Genomic DNA, 21,605 nt, shown 5'->3' with positions numbered 1-21,605 from the left:
AATCTCACTACTCTTCTCATGGCCTACATGAAAAACACTTGTCTCAGGATTGATTATAATCACCAGTATTTCATCTCCAGAGACCCACATTCTAATCATAATGGGAAAAAAATGGTTTGTGGGTTTAAATTATGTTCCCCTTCCCAGTCGGGGTATGGAGTTTAACAATTGACAAATTACAAAGTGATTGGAAAAATAAAGAACTTCCTTCTTTTGTTAGAAATATTTAAAAATACTTGATCTAAAGATTTCTTCATTTTCAGCTCTGAGGTTAAAGGCAGCAACTTGCACACTTCTACACATCTTTTTAGTTGATTCAGTGGAGCAGAGAGGGTTTTCCTGCCCTGAGTGATCATTGCCATTTGCCACACGTACAATTTTCTGGCTTTGTTCACAGCAGAAACCAACACATAGTTGCTCACTGGCCTTTCTCTTTCATCAAGCTGATGGGCCAAGTCTTCAGAACAGTCTCCCTCCCATGCAACTTAGTGCACCCTGTACCTTGTATATGCTATTGATTCTTCACTAATACAAGTATTAGCTTCAGCTGAAGAAACACACTGTAATTATTAAATTGGACAGAAAGCAAACCCAGGCACTATTTTTAAGCATAAGAGTCAAGTTTATTTAAGTGTTCTGACCTCAGTTAGCTGTCCCTCTTCACAAAAGGAAAAGCTCTTTTTTACCCATGTTCATCATCTTTCTGATATACTATTTTGTCTATTATTTCCACATTTAAAACTTTTTAACTATTTTTTACATTCCTCTAATCCTCTTTTCTGAGTACAAAAAAGGACTAAAAATAGTCTTTTAACTGCCAGTTGTTCACATATGTCTTTTTTAATACAGCAGCATTAAACATAGGGCTTAGCCCACCAGCATTTTACACAAGCAAGGTCCCATTCACTTCTCCTGAAGCTTTACTCAAACAAAATTGCAGTCCTTCATTTTCACAGAACAAGCATTGCATTACTTCTGTTCACCAAAACACGCCGAGGTACAATTGTACAGTATGTTGGGTGATTCCTTGCTGCAATGTAGTAGGTGGAGCTCAAATTATGGACCAGAGTCAGATGCTGTAACTCTACTGGCAGTGTTCATGTGAGTAAAGTGAAGCAGATGCTTGCAATGCAACATTATTAGAAGAGCAGCGAGTGCTCTCTCAGAACAACAGGATGAGCTTTTTAATATAATTAGAATCCAAAGGAGATTTTTTGAAGCTAAGTCAATTGGGATCATCTGTTTCACACTCCCAGAGGCAGTTAATTCCTGCTCACTTTACTCATCCTGAAAACTTTCCCAGAAGAGACTGAGGAATTCTGCACACAGAAATGACTGTGCTTCAGCTTCCAGAATCAAAAGAGCTTATGCTGGAACATGCTATCATGAAAAAGTCTCATTTAGAAACGTCAGCAAAGTTCCACACTCAAGACAGCAGGGGCTGAGTTCCCAGCTCAAGGTCCCATCCCGGAGGGAGCTGGACTGGCCCGCAGCAGCAGCACCTGCTCTGCACAGGGTCCCAGAGCTCCCACCTGCTCCGCCCAGGGTCCCAGAGCTTCCACCTTCTCCGCCCAGGGTCCCAGAGCTTCACCTGCTCCGCCCAGGGTCCTAGAGCTCCCCCCCTGCTCTGCACAGGGTCCCACAGCTCCCACCCTGCTCTGCACAGGATCCCCCAGCTCCCACCCTGCTCTGCACAGGATCCCCCAGCTCCCACCTGCTCTACACAGGGTCCCCCAGCTCCCACCTGCTCTGCCGGCAGCAGCGCTGGCAAACACGCGCGGCAGCTGCGGGCACACAGACAGGACGGTGCGTGGGGACTGGGGCAGCCTCAGAACGCAGTGGAGGGGTGAAAAGCAAGCGACATGCTCTATAAGCGGATCAGATTTCCAAGCACTGCCCCAGGACACTCCGATTGAAGAAAAAACCCCACAGGATACAACCCAAACCCACACATCCAAAATCCACTCAGCACCGCATTGAACACCTACAGTGGTAACACAAAACACCTCATTCCACAACACAAGTACCTCAATACATATTTTAAATACCAAATGAAGTATCCCTCTTTTTTAGCACTGCTGTCTGGAATTTGGTAATATATTCTAACAGGTCAATTAAAAGATCTCCCATTGCTAGATTTTGTGTGATTTTACTGATGGTGAAGATGAGCTGAGGGAACATGACATGTAATGCAGTCATTCAGCAAGTGCATAGGCAACCTTATGCAGTAATTTTTGAACTAGTTTATTAAATGTGTTTCTTTTTCAGAGTAAGTTCAATATCTAATGCCAAAATTTCATCAAGAACTCAAAAAGTCTAGTAGCCAGTTATTGGCTGTTTAACTTAGAGTACTAATACAAGAAATAGACATGTTACACATCACTGAAATTTTCACAGACACGCACACACACATGAGCATCCTGTTTATATCAATTTATTTTCACAGATCAATTTCCTTTTTCCTACTCATACTTTTCACATTTTCTGAAGGCACAACACCCAAATAGGCAATGTAAAATGTACTTCCTATAGAAAAGTCTGTAGTCTCCTAAGAGAACAGTTTGGCAAAACCATGTGTGTTTAAAAACCTCAAGTTCCAAAATGAGCCTTCAAAGAGCAGCAGAGACCACTACCAAGAATAAAAATTACTTGAGGTGTCTGCACTTCTCATATGCAACACACCGCTTTAATAAATCAGGACTTTTTCCCGGAAATTACAAAAGCAGAAATAGCAAAATCTTTTTTTTTTTCAATCATCAAGTTTTGACGATGGGACAGTCTCTAGGCAAGCTCCCAGAAAGAGCCAGACCACCATCTGGCTCCATCACAGAGCAATGACAATTCACAAGCAATGAGTCTCCAACCAGCGCTCTGAAATCAAATGCTAGGCTGGCTCCATAAAAGCTCTATTACAGCTATGAACACACAGCTGTACATTTCCTCCCTCTTCGTACATAAATATACCCTTGGACACAGACAAAGGGAAAAAATAAATCATTCTATGCATTTTTCTATGCTTCCCTGCTATGCCTGTTACCAATGAATGTCAAGAAATATCTTACACATCTTATGTATTGTTAGCACTATAGAATATATATAATATATATAATTTTATTTTTGTTTTTATACATGCTAATGTTTCCAATATGATAAATGTCTTTTTGAATCCTGCATTTCTTGTCACACTGTAGATCCACTTCTATTTGACAGTGACTCCTGGACATACATGTCAAGACAAAAATAAATACTGCTGTGATGGCAAACGTTTTAAAACTCTTAGGACACTCATACAGTGGCACTTAAAAGACTTTTTAAATACAACAAAAAAGACAATAGTTAAATAGAAACCTGCTTTCACACAGCCATAAAACCTGCACTACACTTGTGAGATCTCTACATGATTCTGTGAGAGCAGCCTCTAATCTTTGAACACGTCAAGTGTTGCACTCCAGCCCTCCACCCATACCCTTTAAAAAGTCCACTTTGCTATTTTAAGCAAGCATCCCCTCCAGCTGTACATAAGCAACACTAATTCCCAAACAATTGAGGTAATTATAAAAATGAATATCATTTATTATTTTCTTTTATTACTATCATGTCTGAACATTTGCTTTCATACAAAAGTCTGATTTTCAACATTATTTTTTCCAAGGGCATCCCCTCTGTACCAAGGGAGATAAAGAAGTGTTAGGAATTGTGCAAGAGTTTTTGCTATCATCTTCAAACCCACAAGAACTCCATAAACAAGATTTTGGTAGAGTAACTGCCTAGCTCTTTAGAGAAGGAGAAAGGGGCTTTACACAGACTTTCAGTTCCACTTGATTTCTTTTTTTTTAAATCGCATCTAACCAAATGCAAGGGGGGGTAATTTTTTTTTAAGAAAAAAAAAGAAGGAAATTAAAAATAAATCATCACATTACTATATGTTACCCTTCAGCAGTCTTTGGAGGAAATTGGAAGCCAGGCTGCTTTTCCCGGCTCCGTCCCTCACTCCAACCAGCCGGAGCGGCTCCGCTGCCCGCAGGGCTCACCCCCCGCAGGGCTCCCCGCACAGCCCGTCACAGCCGCGGCTTCCTGAGCAACGTTCTGCTGAGGTCCTTCACCTCCTCGGGGCTGCCCACCCTGTCGTAGCCCAGCAGGGCCATGGGCTGGTGGCAGTACTCCTCCACCTGCTTGATCTGCTGGTAGCTGAGTGCAGTCCTCCAGGCGCTCAGCGCCTGGGTCGCGTTCCGGGCCGACACCACGAAGGGCTTGGAAGAGTAGCCGGGGCCGCTGGTCATGTTGAGGGCGAACTTCTCCATCTCCGGGCTGACCGCCAGGTTGACGAAGCCGTACACCTGCCGCAGGGTCTTGATGGGCTCGACCACCAAGTCCTCGTAGCGCACAGCCATGTAGTTGCCCTGGAGCCAGTCTGGGGGGTGCAGAGCAGTCTGCAGGGTCTTGGCCATGCTGCTGCAGATGACTTCCATGGCACCCAGAGCATGGTAGTCCGAGCCGGCCCCCACCTCCTTCTTCCCTCCCAGCTTGTGGCCAGCATCAAGGAAGGGCATGCGGTGGATGTGCGGGTCCCGGCTCCGCACCACCTGCAGGCTCTCCCGGATGAGGCCGTGCCGGGACTTGATGCGGGAGCTGGCGACGGCCCGGGGGTCCCGCACCAGATGGATGACTTTGAGGTCCAGGGTCGGGTCCCGCATGAGCGGGGCGAGGACGCCCAGGTCGAACACGCGTACGCCCTTGATAACCAGGGTGCGGTACTTGTGGCATTCCTCCTGGAAGCGGCTGAGGCGCTGCGGGGGGCACTTTTTGCACACCCGGTCGTCTACCATGCCCACCACCTCCTTGCGGTAGGCCGGGCAGAGGGGCGAGGAGCAGATGACCTTGTTGGTGGCCGCCCCGAAGATGCCGAGCGTGGTGAGGTTCTTGCCAGCGCCCGCCGTGCTGTAGAGCTGGAAGACGGAGAGGTCGCAGCGGTACAGGGAGCTCAGCATGTCGCGGGCCGCCCCTTGCAGCGAGACCGCGTCCCCGGGGTACAGCTTCTGCCAGACGTGCCACACCGGCTCGTAGAGGAAGAAGACTTCGGGATTCTGGTTGAAGAGCTCCCCGAAGAAGGACGAGCCCGAGCGCCAGGTAGTGAAGACATAGACCAGCTGCCGCCGTGCGCCCGCGGGGCCGGGGCTGCCGGCCGGAGGCGGCGGGGGCGGCGGCGGGGGCTGCTGGCGGGGGGCGCCGGGGGTGTCCCCGCAGCGCCGCGGCTCCCGCCGCCACTTGTACTCCAGCAGGTTAAGGGCGGCGAGCAGCAGCAGCAGCGCGTAGCCCAGGCACAGCGCCAGCGCCTTCCGCCGGCACACTTTCATGCTGGGCGGCGGCGAGGCCAACTGTTGCTCAGCGCCCCGGAGCCCCGGGGCCCGCGGCGGGCAGGGCGCGCCGCCCCCGGCGCCGAGTCCCGGCCGGCCCCCCGCGCCCGGCCCGCATAGCGCAGCCGCCGCGACGGCCCCGCCGCCCCCGCCCCCGCCCCCGCCGCTGCCCTACTTAGCAGCGGCGCTGCCGCCCGCCCGCCCCGCGCCTCTCCCGCGCCGCCATCGCCGGGAGCGCCCGCGGGAGCCGCCGCAGCGCAGCTTCTCGGCGGCCGCCGGGCCGAGGCGGTGCCGCGCTCCGCTCCGCTCCGCCCCGCAGCGCGGGCGGCAGCAAGGGGCGGGCAGGGGCCGTGCCGTGCCGTGCCGCCCCGTGCCGCCCCGCCGTGCGGCGGGAGAGCCCCCGTGCCGCTGACGCCGCCGTGCAGGGCCGGCCCGCGCTGGCCGTGCCCGCCCCGCGCTCCCCATTGGCGGCCCCGCGGGCACGCACCGCCCCGCGGGGGCGGGGGAGCCGCCCCGGACCTGCCCCGGTCCCGCGTCGGTCCGCGGTGCTGCCCCCGCTACGCCCGTGCGGCTTGGGGGACAGCGGGCTGCGGGAAGCGCATCCCTGCCGGGGGTTTCCGCCAGCCCTGCCCCGGGCACAGGCGGCTCACCGGGGACCCCTCGGACAGCGGAGCTGTGCCGGGATCGCGAATAGTAAAAGGAGTGTGGGAGGGGAAGAGGGGTCCGGGCCCAGCCCCGCGCCCTGAGCGTGGTGTGTGCAGAAACTCAGTGGTCCTGCGGGAACACGAGGAAACCGCAGCCCAGGCTGGATCTTCCTGACAGAGCTCAGGCACGAATCGCTCCGCTCGCAGCCCCCCGCGGTGTTTAAGTGATGCCCTGCTCCTGCCAGGGACCCCGAAACTCCGCGCTCCAGAGCGGCATCAAAGGGGGAAGGGCTTTCTCCTTAACCTGTGTGCTCTGGGGCTCTACATCCAGCCCAGTGTATGCAGCGGAGCAGCTCCAGGCACCACCGGTGCTTTAGAGATGGCCACGTCCCCAAAAGGCACCTGAAAATGGCACTGAATGGCAGGTCCGTGAGGATAGGACACCTGTGGACACAGGCTTCGGGCAGTGGCCGCTGTTGTGTCCAGGCATTTTCTCAGAGGTCCCTCCCTTCCCCAACGGAGCTCAGAGCAGTCCGAGGGGGGCTCGCGAGTTATAGAAGCACTTGGCGACACTTCTGTCCCTTGCTTTCTCTCGCATCAGTGTGGCCTATACCCCGCCGTGCAGAGACTGTCCATGTCCCACGCTCCAGGGAGGCTGGAGCTGCTGCGGGGCTGCACCTGGCCCGGGCACGGACTCATCCCCCCACAACTTTGCCCTGGAACATTTATTTTCTGAACAGCGTAAACCCGACACTACAGCAAGCACGTTTATACTCAGAGAGCAGATAAAACACAAATTCATGTCGTTTGTGTCTTGCCTGGTAACACAGTGTTTGAAAATGGCAAGAAAACAGGGTGAAGGAGCTAAATGTGTAAGCGATCTTTATAGCCTTTATCAAAACATTTTCTGCACTTCTCCCACATTTTCTACAGGGATATAAACAGCCAGGCTGCCTCTCTGAAAAAGCTTATAAGCCCCTTCCAGCCCCAAAGTGAAGGGTGACGTCCACAGAAGGAGGGCTCTTCCCTGCTCACTCCCCAAGCCGCGAGTCTTGGCAGCGAGAGCAGTGCAAGGGGAGCAGGGAGCCCCCCTGGTATGAGACACCACAGGTGTCCCTGCCACCCACACCCTGCTGTCCCACCTACAGCGATCAAACCACACAGGACGAGGCAACAGAACCGTTTCACAAGAAGCCAGTGACGGAGCATTAAAATGTCACTGTGGCTTTTCATGTAGCAGTAACTTGTTAATAGCAAAATTTAAACAACCACAAAATATTTAAGAAAAAGTTTATGTCATCAAACAGTAAGGGGGGAGGGGAAGCCACTTTATTGTCACGTACAGCAATCAAGAAGAAGCCTTTAAAGCCACATTCTGAAAAAATTATTTGTGTCCAGTTGGCAAAAAAAGCCTTTAAACTTGATGAGTTTAAAACAATTGGTAACTTTTGAAACATTGTATATAGTGAAAAAGGATAACCCTCTAAAGCATTTTGTGGCATAAAATTCTTGCGGTTATTTTATTATTTAGTTCTAATCTCTGAGTTCTTCACATGCAAGACTTCTGCTTATATCCCTTTTATAAAGGTACACATCAAATATTTATTTGGCTTTCCATGCTCACTACAGAGGAAGTGACTATCACCCAGCTAAAGCAGAAATGTTTACTTTTCACTTTGGAATAGTCTGTAATAGCATCAATTAGTCTATATTAGGTGAATAACAACAGCAGTACTGGGACACTATAGCTCATAAAGCAATATCTGCTGCCAATATTGTACTGCAGCACTAATGCAATAAAGGACAGAGACTACAGGGAGCAAAACCAATTCACAGCAGTGAAAATTCATTAAAATGCCATGAAGTTAAAATTAATCCCTTCTTTCCACTTAACTTCGTTCAAGAGAGAGAAGAAATTTTCTGAAATAAACCTACAATGCCAGCTCCAGTTCTTACACAATTTAAAATTTAGCAAGTAACAAATAAAGATAAGCAAACATGCTGCAAATATCACATCTGAAATGGTAAAACTAATCAGTAAACCCAAACATTAAGAGCTGTAATTAGATTCTGCACCTTCCCTGCTGTTACACAATGGTCACATCTCTAAATCAGTGAGTGCAGGAGTACTGACAGCAACGCTGCCTCCATCAAACTGCTCCACCCCTGCTTGGGAAACACAGCTCCAAGAGGCTCTTTAATTCAACCTACATGCTGCAAAAGAGAGTCTTATTTTTCAAAACTAGAGCTATAAATATATTTATGCTGTGCAGGTGGATTCAAGTACCCATGCAGAACACAACTACCATCAGTCTGGTTCAGTACAGCTGCTATATTTGATCCTCCCAGAAGTTTCAGCCCTGCCAGTCAAGTTATCACTTCAAGTAACTCAATATCGATGAATATTGAATAAATTTATATGGAAAATATTTATACAACCAATTTTCAATTCACAGCTTGGGAGCTTTTTTTGTTTTATAAATCATCTATACATCTGTTGCAAAGTCTTAGAAACATATATGGCAAAAAACCTTAAGTGGTAAGAGGCACAGAAAGTGTGTGAAAGAACATTCTGCAATTGAACAGATAGAGCCCTTCACCAATTTATTCAGACATTTCAGTGTACATTTTCCACCTTCTATTTACTTCAGATCAATCTATTTTAGGGTCATTAATTTCAGTACACTAGATTACCTATGTGAAATGATAAAAAGTTCCTTTTTCTTTGAGAAGTAAAATTCATCATTAAAAAAATAAAAGTCAAGACCCCCACACTTATTTCTAGATCAGCTTCACTTTTTGAACGTAACATCCACTTTCCTTTAATAGAGCAGAAAAGAATACACCTTTTCCAGTGCAGGTAGTTCTACACTATAGCCCGCAGATATAAGGTGCTGTATTTACCTAAACTCTGCAGCCAGCAATGTATAAAGTGAGGAGTAAGTAACTATGATAAAAAATCCTCAATTTAAACTATGATGGGAAAAAATATTCTTTTCATTTAATGCTTAAATATTTTATGTTGCTGTTTAATATTTTATATTTAGTAACTGTATTTATGAATTTTACATGTAATATTTAGGCAACCCAAATCCTGACTCCTTGAATGTCTCCCCCCCTCAAAATGATACTGCCCCAGTCAGAATTCTCCAGGATCACCCCCTCAACATCCCTTAATTTAAGCAATGGGGCTGGAAGAGCCCATCCTTACTGGAACACTTCCTGACTTCGTTTTTTTTTCATGTTTAAAGACTTGCCTTTCTCATGTTCACAAAGAATGTTTTTTTTCCTTAAGTTAGACTTCAGCAAGACTTTATCTATTAAAATAAATTGGGTTTGGGTGAAAGATGAAGGTTTATGCTGTTGCATACCTACTGTAAGTTCTGGGTGCTGATTAAATACTCCTGTATCTGGCCTAATCTATTCAGGACAAATATAGATGCTGAATTCCTCAAACAGTGCTCAAAAGTGAGATTCTTAAAACTGAAGAAAAAGTTATAGACCACAAAACGTGAAAAAAATTTATATAAAATTGAGTAGCTCTCCAAACTTAGGAAATTTATGAATTTGTTTAAGACTGTATTTTGGTGTCATCACTAGAGGTGAGTGAGAATATGCACAGTAGCATTTAGGATTGGAGATGTTTATATTTTGCTCCCTTCCTTTTAGTGCTGTGCATGAAGTCTAACATGCCATGCAGCAGTGGCAGTTGATTTCTCTCAGAACACACTTTTTTCTGGTAATGTTGAATCCTTCAACAGCCATTTGATTAAGCAATGGGTGCAGCAATCTGCCTTCTAAAGGATCCATTTCCTTCTGGATGTTCCTTCTGAACAGTGCAACTGTCCTTCTGCTGTGCAGAAACAGCTGGCAGGGGCCAAAATTAAAGCAATAAATCAAAAACAAGAAATACAAAGCCAAGTGGACAGTCTGTCTATCTGTAGCACACTCCCCTAACCTTCCCCATGCCCCCCACCCAGTTTTTCTTTTATATTCACTTCCACTTGCACGGGTGACATTTTCAATAAACTTAATTTTAATAAATATTTATACATTCTTGTTTGTGCAGCTGAAGGAATTCCAGAACTTTGTGAATGTCCTGGGGACACTGCTGTGTAGATTAGTCTCTATTTGACTTTTATTAAAATTTAAAATATTTTTTAGCTGTTGTGTAACTGGGTTAAGTTCTGAAGAAAATTAAGAGATTATACTTTTATAACCACATACCTTTAAAACAACAAGCAACACACTGTTTCGCATCAAAGGCTTCCAAAACCTTTAGTGGGTCACAAGTCGAAGCTACCTCAGCCTCGCACATTAAGGCATCTCTGAACTCCCTACAGCCAAACCCGTGGTGCTGGGTTGATGACTGTCCTGGCACCCTCCACCCCCATGGTTTGCGGTGCCCAGGAACGTCCCTTCAGGTGCTCAGGGCAGCCCCTGTACTGGGGGGCTCTGCCTGGGCACTGGTGTCACCTCCTGCTGCGCTGCAGGGTCCTGGGGGCCTCCCTCCTGCTGGCTCCCCAAGGACAGCAGGCAGCCCTGGAGCTGAGCATCCACACGATGGAGCAAAATAGCTGGCCCTCATTTGACTACAGACCGGACAAATTTAAATCCTAGGGAAGAGAGAAGCCAATCCTTGTCTAAAATTTCAAACACAGCTCCAGACAAAAGAGTGAAAATTCAGTTTGTCTCATAACTAATATACAACATGCTATAAATGTCTAGGATAACCTTCTTGAAATTAATGCATTGCATCTCTTCAAAACTCACAGAGTAACATAAATAATTTCCTGTTAACTCTTGAAAATCCTCAGGATTTGAGAAATGGGGACTTTGTAACATTATCAAATTTCTAGTCCATTCCACAGTGAAACCTCCCTGCCAGCTGAAAGATGAGCTCCCCTGGTGAAACTGAACTGTCTGCAAACCAGGCTTTATTGCAAAGTTGTGGGTTTTTTAATTATCTAGTATAGTTACTCTCTGCAAAAACAGGATGAGAATTCACAGCCCCTCAGTTCACACAATGGACAGAACTCAATCCCAGTCTCCTGTCTTAAATTTTATAGCCAATTCTTTTCCAGTTTGCCCAAGGCAATATTCTCCATTCAGTTAATCAGCAGACAGTTCTTTTCCCATAGCACATGGAAGATAACCTAAAATGCCAGGGAAAAAACATAAATCACCAGCAACCCAAGATGCAGATTTTATGATGAAAATGACGAGTATCGGCTATAATGAAAACCTCTATACAATAATAAGTTCAGAAGATTCATCTCCAGTCTCCTGAGTTTCTGTTTGCAATAGTGCAGTGTTTGCTCTGGCAGTATTAGCAGGTGAAAACAGCTGGCTAAATCATTCCTGAAACATCAGAGGTGTTTTTTAGCATGGCTAAAAAAAGATCAAAACTGGTTTCTACTCCCAATGATGACTTTGGTAATGATTCTTATTGCTGGTAATAATCCTGGAAGTTCAATCCTGAGCACAGGCTGATCCATCTTCCACAAATCCAAACTGCATGGATGAATTTCACCCTCCTCTTCCCACAACAGCTAAATTTTATAACAAGAACAGTTTGTCATACAGAATTAAGCTATCCTGCTAGGTTAAATCTTACCATGGAAGATTTCTGAGAGCTTTACACAGACCTTACGCTTACCCTTTCTCTGTGCTCACCTCTGCACAGGCACAGTTACCGTGCACAAGCTCTAATGACCCAAGTCTCAGACCCAGGTCCAGCCTCGAGCCCAAAAAGCAGAATCAGGAGGTTCCACACTTGCCTGAAGGCCACCACTTAACAAGGTCTTGAAGAGTAAAACTGATGGTCTGTATGTAAGGCAAACAGCTACAGGAAGTTCCCCAGTCCACACAAAAGGAAAGTCCAGGGATATCACAACATACTGTGTTCCTGAACTCTGAGCTCCAAGTAAAGATTGTTTGTAACTGGGACTTCTTATCTATCCCAAAGGAATACTCTGGGCTCTAACAACATCAAGAGTTTGTATTTCAGCCTTTCCTTTCTTGTGGGAGCATCTGAGGTCTCTTCCCTCTTTTTGGTCTTTCACAGATCTTGCAGAACCTAAATCATCTTGGAGGCATTTGCTCTTCTTGATGGATTCAAGTGTCACTGGAGAAAAGGAGAGAGGCATAGCCAGGGTGACAGCTCACAGCTGCCGAGATGGTCCCAGTTCCACATTTTTCCTTCCGTGCATCTCATCCCATGGACCTGCCCACCCTGTGACTACACTACCTTTCCGCAAGGAAAGCTGTCCAACAAGGCAGCAGGAAGGCCATAAAAGAGAACAAGAGGCACAGGGAAGGCAGGAACAGCACCTGCACCACAGAGCAGCACCAGAGTGCCACACTGGCCCAGCCACAGCAACAACCTCTCACAACAGCACAATGTTCCCTTTGCCTGGAGTGGCTGCAAACTGTTGTGAGTACTGAAAGGCTGTTCATCATCTCTGAATCCGAGCGGCAGTGCCAAGTGGGAGTTTTCTTTGTTCAGGAGAGAATTATACAGACAACTGCACAGTGAGCAGCCCATGCCTCATTAATGAGCGTGAGGAGCACAGAGGTCACTGTTGACAGAGGAAGAGCAGCAGCCTTTACAGTTCCACAGCACAGGCAGAACCAGCACCAACCAGCAGAAGAGCTGATGAGGCCAAGGAACTGTTTGTGCATAACAGGCACAAACACTGCACTCTTCCAGGTTAAAAATAAAACCATTTCTGGATATCAGCAAACTGACAATTTTATTGTCGCCATTTGGAAAATTTTCCGCATAAAATACAAACCCAAAAGCAAGGAAGACAAAAAAGGCCATGTGAAACTACCATTTCCCCTTTAAATAACCACAAACAGAAAACTTTCCAGCTTATGACAGTTATACAGAGAACATCCTAGCACAAGATTAGACATCAGAAGTGACAAATGGCAGAGGCCTACCCATGAAAACTGACTGTGCTGACAGAAGCAGGTGGAGGAAAAAATAGTATGCAATTGTTTAAGCCTTCTCCATCCTACAAGGGAAAGAGATTTGGACAAAATTAAAATAGCATTTTAGTTATGATTCTTACAAGAGTGGTTTACAAACTGAGGAGCAGCAGCTACAGCAGAGGCATGAACCAGCAAAGAGCTGAAAGTTTTGCAACAGCTCATGAAACAATGAGAAAAAGAAATTTTAAAATACTATTATGAGCTGTTTTAATAAAATCTAAGTCCATGACTTCAACAGCCTTATTCAGACAAACTCTGATACAATTTTCAGGGTCGGATTGACAATATGATAAATATGACAATTTGATAATTCTCATGATGACGAGCAGTTGATTATAAGAGAACTAAAATTCTCATCTAGGTTATTCCACTGCTGCTGTCTCTCTGCTGTAGAGAATTCACATTTTCAGTGTAGACCCACAACAGCTGAGAAACATCCCTCCCCAAATTCCCCACGCAGCTGCATGAAAGTGCAGCAAGCCACCTATCTAAAAGCTAGATACCAAGTTAGACCTTAATCCATCTGCAGAAATACAACGCTTTTAATTTTTATTTATTGAAAGCATTGATCCACTAAAGCACTGTAAATGCCTGTGGAGGAAAACCCCACAAGTAACCTGCATGAAGGGAGGTGGGGGAGGACACATGCACGTGCCCAAACAATAACCTGACACCAACTTTCAGCAACCAACTCTTCCTCAAACAAAAAATACATGCAGCTGGTATGCACAGAAGTCAAAGGAAGTCACAGAGTTTTTAAAAAGGCAGTTCAACTAGAAACACTTCAGCAACACTGGTAAGGAAATAATTTAATTATTGGAAGGAGACTGTACACCAAGTAGCTTTTCTGCTCTGCATCAGGGCCCACAGGTCAGGCCTGACCAAGCCTTATGGAGACACTCTTGGAGCCAGGACCAGCTCAGAAGAAAGGGATGAACCTTCAACCATGTTCCAAGGTGTCCTTCACAGAAACATTGGGGTGCCCTGGAGTGCAGGGTGGGCTCCACCAAAACCCATTCAAAGGGCAGTCTCCAGTACATCTCTGGAACATTCCATGGACATTCCAAGGTGACCCCACTCTGAGATGGGCCTGTTTCAGGCTGCAGGGGCTTCTCAGCCACACTAGAACTTGGACGTAGCAGGCAACTTTTGGTTCCTCTGCTTTGGCTAAACCCTCTGGTGTCATCCATAGGGCAGGGCAGGAGAGGACGGAGAAGTGTGACCCACTTATGCCTCCTCCCCTTCCCACAGCAAAGGGCTGGACACCCACAGACTGAGGGGTCCCAGAGGACAGTGGGCTCTCTCTTCCCCTACAGCCACAGAAACCATTGAGAGACACTGGACCCCACCTCCCTGGGTCAGGACTTCATTCCACAAAGATTCATTGGAATGCTACTTTCTGAATCCCAAGATGAATATTGAATTACTGTGTTCACCATTTCACCCCAAAGGGCTGCAGAAACACAAGTCACACAGTAGTGGCACACTGAGACTGTACCTTTTCATTGCAACATGACCTAAAGAACAAGAAATTTCCCAAGAAGCCTAATTTTAAGTCTTCAATATTAATTTTGCATCTTTTACAGAAGATTTGTTACCACATGCTGTCTCCTTCACGCTTTTCTCTGTGGAAAAGCCAAGCTATGAGCAAAACTGTAAAAGCAAGAAGAAATCAAGAGTAAGTAGGATCAAAAGATGCTCTTTTATACAGCACAAAAAACCAGGCATCCAGTTAAGGATACAGATTCCTAATTGCTCTTAAGAGACTCTCAGGTAAGAAACAGCTGTTCTAGAGTCCAGGGCACAAAGCAAAGAACAAGAGGTATGAGAATGGTATTTAGAGAATAGATACTGCAAAAAGGTATGGCGTAAAAGTCTAATGAGTGTGCTACTTGGCTTAAGTCTTTTATAATCACTGATGAGAATTTTATAAAAGCTGAAATAAAAATTAATTATTGAAAAGTACCTGAAATGCTGAGTGATTTCCTACCCCGAGGGCTTTTAGCTATTAAATGAAATATACAATTGATTCTGCAGATAGAATATTCCTGTGGCAAACCATCTTTAGTCTTACTTGACCCAGAACATTGACATTTACCCCTCCTCCACTTATAAACAGTTACAAGACAGAAGTAATAAAGAAGTTAATTGGATCTGAAGCGATTGATTTCCCACTGCACAGTCAGGATTCTCCCTGTCCCCAATTGGTTTTAGCAACTACTTTTTGCTCCAGACAACCTCATCTAGTCTGTGTCAGGCGTGAACACACAGAAGTTAAGAAAACAGATTTGTTTCCAACAGTTTAGCTACCCAAATTTATGCATCTGAAACACCTTATGTTACAGGGAGAAAAAAAATATAAAAAATAAACTCAGCATATTTCTAAAACAGATTCTTTATAATGTAATAGAGATAAAAGGTGTATTATTTTCTCATTATCAATGCTCATATTCAATACTCATTCTAGGAAAGTCTTTATAGTACACATGCATTCTCCGTATTTTCAGTGTTCCAGATCATCTTGGTTCTTACTAGCAAAGAGCATTCTTCACTTAATTATCACATTTGCAACAATTTATATAATGTTATAACAATGTCTCCCATTAGAAAAAACTAGAGAAAATATATCTTTTTTTTTCTTTTCAAGACCTTTTAGATCCTGCTTCTGCAAGCACTGCAATGAAGTTATATACAAGTATAAGGTAAGATCTTCCCCAGCACAATTAAACTCTGTGTGTGTAAAGCCTGTGCACACCCCAGTGTAACAGTAGGCCCCCATCCAGCACTCTGTGCAGTAAAGCACAGCTTTTGCTTTTACAAACAGTTCACCAGAGGCCAGATCCCTTTAATTTTTTGCTTTTATTACAGTATCCCCACACCTCCACATATAAACACTGAACCCTCTCCATTCCTCATCCCTTCTCCCCTCCCACCCACAAAGGTTGCATGGCAAGAGACTGGTGAAGCAATTTAAAACAACATCAATGCCTAACACACAGAACAGGTCTGGAGAAGGGGAAGCCTTTCTCATAAAAGGAAGTTAAACAGCCTCTTGATTCAAAAATACTAATAAATACGCAGTAAAAAATTAACTTTTCCCATTTTGAAGAATTTCCACAACAGAGGAATAAATTCAATAAAAGCATGTAAAAGCTGTGCTTTTGGAGTAAAAATCAGTTTTAGAAAACAAGAGTGTACTGTAAGTTGCAATTATTGTATCTATGCTTAGAAGGCACAGAGCCTCAGGCTTGCTGTCCTTTTAGTGTTCCCCATGTTACTGAGATACCACATCTATGCTGTGCAAACACATCCATATGACATGTCCCTGCAGAGGCCCTGTTTTAAAAATGAACAAAAACATTACTCTGGTGTTACAAATATTCCCTGCAATTAAAATGGAGAAAAAGGAAGCAAAGATTTACTTGTAAAGCTTATCAGAGTAAGTATGAGACTGTTCAGCTGTTCTTCAAGTACAATCTCACAGCAGGAGAGAAAACCCATCCATGGATTCAGAAGGTGCCTTTATCTGGATAGTCAAACTAGTGAAAACAGGAACAGAACTACACTACACTGAAAGATCCAAGAACCACAGTCTGTCTGAAATAAACAGTACTCCCAAACAAACTCTGCATTCCCTTAGAGATCTGCATCACCAGTGGGGGAAGAAAACAACATCTTCATTTTCTGTTCAGATTTTATTTGAAATCTAGTTCAAATTGTCAAAGCTACAAAAAGGGGGAACAATTGAGTTATTTCTGCTATGTCACAACATTCTAAAACAAAATATCACTAGTGCCAGCAGATCAGTTACACACATTTCTGATGAAACTTCTAAACACAAAAATGTTTCTGTTGGGAAATAGTCACAATGAAGATATTTGTACAATATAAAACAATGACAAGTCTACAGATGCCAATACTCATGAGTATACACGTGCATTCACAAAAAAAAATCAGGAATGCTTTTTTGTTTTTTAACAGACTGTTCAGGCACAAAAACAAAACTGCATTTCCAGTAAGTGACAGCATCATAAAAAATATTAACATTGTCAGTGTTTGCTTTTCTTTGACTTCTTGTGAGATCTGTGAGGAGAACGGGACTGAGACCTGGATTTTTTCCCTGACTTTTTAGGGGATCTGGATCGTGATCTTCTTGATCTTTTGGGTGTCCTGGAGCCAGATGGCGACCTGCAAAAAAAATAAGGTTTTATGCCAGATACTAATTGATAACAGCATCTTTTTCTGCAGTTATTTGGCATTCAGTTACTGAGCCAAACTTTTTCCCCAGAAAGGGGAAGCAACAGAATACCTTGTTTTTGAGAAAAGGGTAATCTTTGCATTGTAAGGTTTTTAGAGTATTTTGGGTTTAACTTCAGTGCTTAGAATCCACAAGAAAAATAACACCAATTTGTGCTTTTAAACCCACATCAGGATTAACAAACTTCCACATATGCCTAAACCACCCTGGCTCTTGTAATAATGGCAGTCTATGTCCATATAGAAATGAAAAATCATGTTGAATTGTGTGAAAGGTTAAATAGTTTTGATTCTCATCAAACACATTCAGTTTGTGATGTAACCCCACAGAAGAAAAACAGACACTGGATAAATTTACTGTCACCTAAACCCCCACCTAATACACTGATCTAATATAATAAAAATTGAATGACCATCATATTAACTCTAAAAAAACCCTTCCCATACTCTTCTACTTCTATTTGAAATCCTTACTTATATAAGCACAAGAATCTGATTACTGTAAGTATGTACTATGATTTTCTCAAGAGCATCAAAGAAATTATATATTCTACACCTCTAAAAGAAGCTGAAGCTGAACTTTCAAGTTTCAAGTTACAGCAGCATCAAAACAATAATAAAATTTCACCTTAAGTTTAACATTAACTAGAGACAAATATTTGTGTCAGTCTGGAGATTAGGAAATACCCAGTTCAGAAACAAAATCCCATAAACAGATTTTTTTCCTTAAACAAACTATGGTAGAGAGGAGCTTCACGTGAGCTAATCATAAGTGTGAAAGACTGAACACATTCACTGCAATTTTAGTGGTTCTTTAGCAAGGATATAGAAATTTTAGAAGGGTTACAGAAGATTTGTCCTTTGAAACAAAAAGCAACATGCTCTGGTTTAGAGCAGTATTTCTCAAAATGACCACTACACAGGTAAACAAAACCATTACGAGAGGAAGTACCTGAGTATCAAATGTGCTCTGCTAAAACACACAGACAAACCCCACCCCGCACCCACCTACGTATTTCTGAAACGGAGAAGATACCAGCTTACCTCTTGCCTTTTTTACTGACATCTCTGGGAGAATCTTTGTGTGACGAGCGGGACCGTGAGCTCTCTTTGTGGGAGCGTTCCGAGCGCTCCGAGCGCTCTGACTTGGGGGACGGGGACTTGGCGCGGCGGCTGCCGCTGCTGCGGGACGGGCTGGGGGACGTGCTGTGCCGCCGCTTCCTGCAGGGAGGAAACGGGGGTGAAGGACAGTTACTCCTTTCTGTACAGATTGTTTTTTGCCAATGTTATGTTAGATACTTTTGAGCAATTAAAATATAAGTATTTTATTATTAAAGAAAAAAATAGAGTTCGACATGTGCAACAGATTTTCCCTTGCTGAAAAAATTAAGGCCTGTGAGTCACCTTACAGTGTAAAAACATTGTCACAGCTTCCTGAAAAGCAAGGGATTTTACCACATCTACACTTAAAACCCTGGCAGAGTTTGGCCATGTAAGTATTAAAAGATCAGAGTGTACAATCAACTACCTAAAACCCAGCTGTTCAGAAGGATTTCCACTATGAGATGAGTAACATTTAAACCACTACGAATCACTTGTGCTCTGTCTTCAGGAGAGTTTTCTGGCTGATACACTGCAGGCAATTCACTGCTACAAGAGTTAACACATCCTGTTTTCAGCTGGTCACCATTTTACATTTCCTGGGGGCATAAATGAGCCAGAAAGGGATTCTGTTCCAAGGGGAGCAGTACCTCACTTGGGGCAGGATAAAAATGACAATTCCTTTGAAATTCTGAAGCATGTTTTAATAGCCAAAGCATGCTTTCTGTTGTTGGGGGTTTGTTTTGTTTGGGTGTTTTCGTGGTTTTCTTTTAAAATAAGATATATGATACAAAGCAATTTCAAAGCTGCCATTACACACAAAGATGATACTGTGTGGTTTCTCCTCTTATCCACTTTACTCCAAGGAACACCATACCTCTCTTTTCTTGTTGGTGTACATTCCTCCTTTTCCTTCTTATCCTTGGACCTGGTCTCAGACTTTTCCTTGTCCTTTTTGTCTCTGTCCCGTTCTCTTTCCATCTCTTTTTCTTTTTCCTAAATTATTAGAGGTATTCATGATTTCAGTTGAGGTGTGGCTATTATTAAAGACAATCAAGCTAATCCCAAACAGCATAAAAGCCCTGAGCACTGATGGAACACAGCACATGATCTGAACTAATGGTCACACCATCCCAGCTCTTCCAACCTTTATTCCTGTGTTGTGCAGAGCACAAACATTGACTGTAACACAAACAGAAATGTCAGAGCTGTCACTCTACATGAGAAAATCTGAGTATCTAATTGGAAATCAAAGATTGGGGATCACACGATATCATATATATGATGGTAGTTTTGAAAGCCACTCTGACTTCACAGAGCAGAGAGGACTACTAAAAATGGTCATGGTACAGAATTAGTCACATATGGGTGAATGTATGAGCTGGAATTGTTCAGGAAACTTAAGACACTGGAGAATCAGGAACACAGAGGCTGCTGACTACTATTCTTTCTCTTCCTTGGGAAGCCTTTAGCACAACAGATCAATTGCTAAAAGAAAAATGGACAGTCTGATGAACATCTTCACCTGACAGCTCTCCCTTTCCTTTCCCACACCTAAAAATTTGCTTCATGCAGCAGATCTAGAAGTGATCTCTGAGGTTTCTGTGCACTATGACACCCAACTGCACAGAGTGAAATACTACACTATTTCAATTAAAAGGGGAGGTTATATGTATTCTGCAGAAAGCACTTGGGACTTGAACATGCAATTTGACGTTACCATAGTATTTTAACAAGAACCGTGTGTTGTTACACTTAATGCCACCTTACATTTGATAAACACAGTAAAAGCCTATCACAGAATCAGAACCAGACATAAAGAAGAGTTCTTACCCTCTGGAGCAGCTTGTCTCTATAGTGTTCAACCTGTTCCTGAAAACTCTGGCCTGGTTTCTTGGGTCTTTTCCCAGACTCTAACTCGTCCTGAAACTTCATCACCTTAAGCTGTGAAAATAATACTGACCATTAGGTTATTTGGCTTATTATTATGTAATTAAGCAGGTGGCTAAAAATGAAATTTCCACGATTTATAATTTGTGTTCTTCATTCTTTCTATACAAGCTTGTGAACAAAGACATACTAAATTTATTTAAACTGGATCAGTCACAAACCCGCACATTGGTCTGCAGGCACCCGCAGTTGTTCACAGTCGTGGCAGAGAACTAAAAATAGAGGGATTTTTTTCTGTTCTACTACTAAATTCTGTTCCCACCATTACAACACTGCACCCTGGTATTTCTTTGGTCATCATCTGTTTGTTTTTCTCCTTTCAAAATGAAATCATTTACTGCAGGTGTCAATGTACTCTTTCAACTTCTCTTGTCTACATCACGATTCCCCTCAGAAATTGACTTTTCTTCCATTTAACTCTAAATATTAAACAAATGATTGACATACTTAGGACATAAAACAAATACATCTCCTTTTCAGGGCTATTTGCAGAGAGTGGCTGATTTGAAAGAACTGGTTTTTACTAACATAATACATTTTCCTGTGCTATCAAGCTTAGCAACAAAATTGAGTTCACAAATGCTGCTAAATGTAACACTAAAGTACCCCCAACAGTGTCACAAAGTTAAGCAAATGTCAGAATTTTTCCATGTGTCCTTTTCAGGGTGTTTTTAGTTTGATTTTGGGGTTTTTTTGTCTAGATGTACTCAAGCCTTTCTCCAAGTTGATTCACATCATGAAACTTCACTCACATCTCCTGTCAATCTTCCATTCCCAGTGACATGTCCTTGTGCAATCCTTCAATTTTTCTAGGGGGGGAGGATGGGGAAGAGCTTGGTAATAAGTCAGGTTGTATTTGTCAGCCCCTCTTCCAAATGCGTATGCTCTGACCCTCCTGCACTTCCTGTTTCAATACCAACCTGCAGTTGTATATGTGAGTAGATTTTTCCAGTGCTCAAGGTTTTATTTTTAGCAAACACACAAAATTGTTTTCTCTTTAGAAATATTTAATTTTTCCACATTGAAATCACACCAAGAAGACTTTGCAGTTGGGTCTATTTTAATTATCTGAAAGGATCTTATTCTCAATTCCCTAATATGAAGTAAGCACAAAATCAAACCCTAAAGGTTTTTGATTCCCTCTCAAAAATAGTAGGCCAGACTGGATACCATATATTCCAATCAGCCCTTCCAATTACTGACAGAAAGGAAAGGTATCACAGAAACAAACTAATCACAACAATATGTTAAGAAACATAAAACCCAAGCAAGCATCATAAAATTTTGAGAGCAAGATCCC

The 21,605-nt window shown here is 43.7% G+C and overlaps 2 protein-coding genes across 4 annotated transcripts in view; both read right to left on the bottom strand.

Moving 5' to 3' along the window:
• Positions 1-2,418: 2,418 nt before the first annotated feature.
• CHST2 (carbohydrate sulfotransferase 2) lies at positions 2,419-5,767 on the bottom strand. Its single transcript, XM_071566532.1, has one exon. It carries the CDS (start codon positions 5,352-5,354, stop codon positions 4,059-4,061), a length of 1,296 nt encoding a protein of 431 aa, XP_071422633.1. The 5' UTR covers positions 5,355-5,767; the 3' UTR covers positions 2,419-4,058.
• Positions 5,768-16,673: 10,906 nt separating this feature from the next.
• Positions 16,674-21,605, bottom strand: part of U2SURP (U2 snRNP associated SURP domain containing) — a 39,356-nt gene continuing 34,424 nt past the window's right edge. For all 3 annotated transcript variants that reach the window (XM_071566088.1, XM_071566087.1, XM_071566089.1), the window contains 4 exons: positions 20,189-20,299; positions 19,233-19,351; positions 18,299-18,475; positions 16,674-17,185 (listed from right to left, as the gene is read on the bottom strand). In XM_071566088.1, coding sequence (XP_071422189.1) covers positions 17,047-17,185; positions 18,299-18,475; positions 19,233-19,351; positions 20,189-20,299 — 546 coding nt within the window. In that variant the 3' untranslated portion in view covers positions 16,674-17,046. The remainder of the gene's footprint in view (positions 17,186-18,298; positions 18,476-19,232; positions 19,352-20,188; positions 20,300-21,605) is intronic.

Source organism: Pithys albifrons, chromosome 11 (assembly GCF_047495875.1).
Source record: "Pithys albifrons albifrons isolate INPA30051 chromosome 11, PitAlb_v1, whole genome shotgun sequence".
Taxonomy (NCBI): domain Eukaryota; kingdom Metazoa; phylum Chordata; class Aves; order Passeriformes; family Thamnophilidae; genus Pithys; species Pithys albifrons.
The sequence above is the reverse complement of the archived record's forward strand: the minus strand, read 5'-3'. Positions and strand labels throughout refer to the sequence as shown.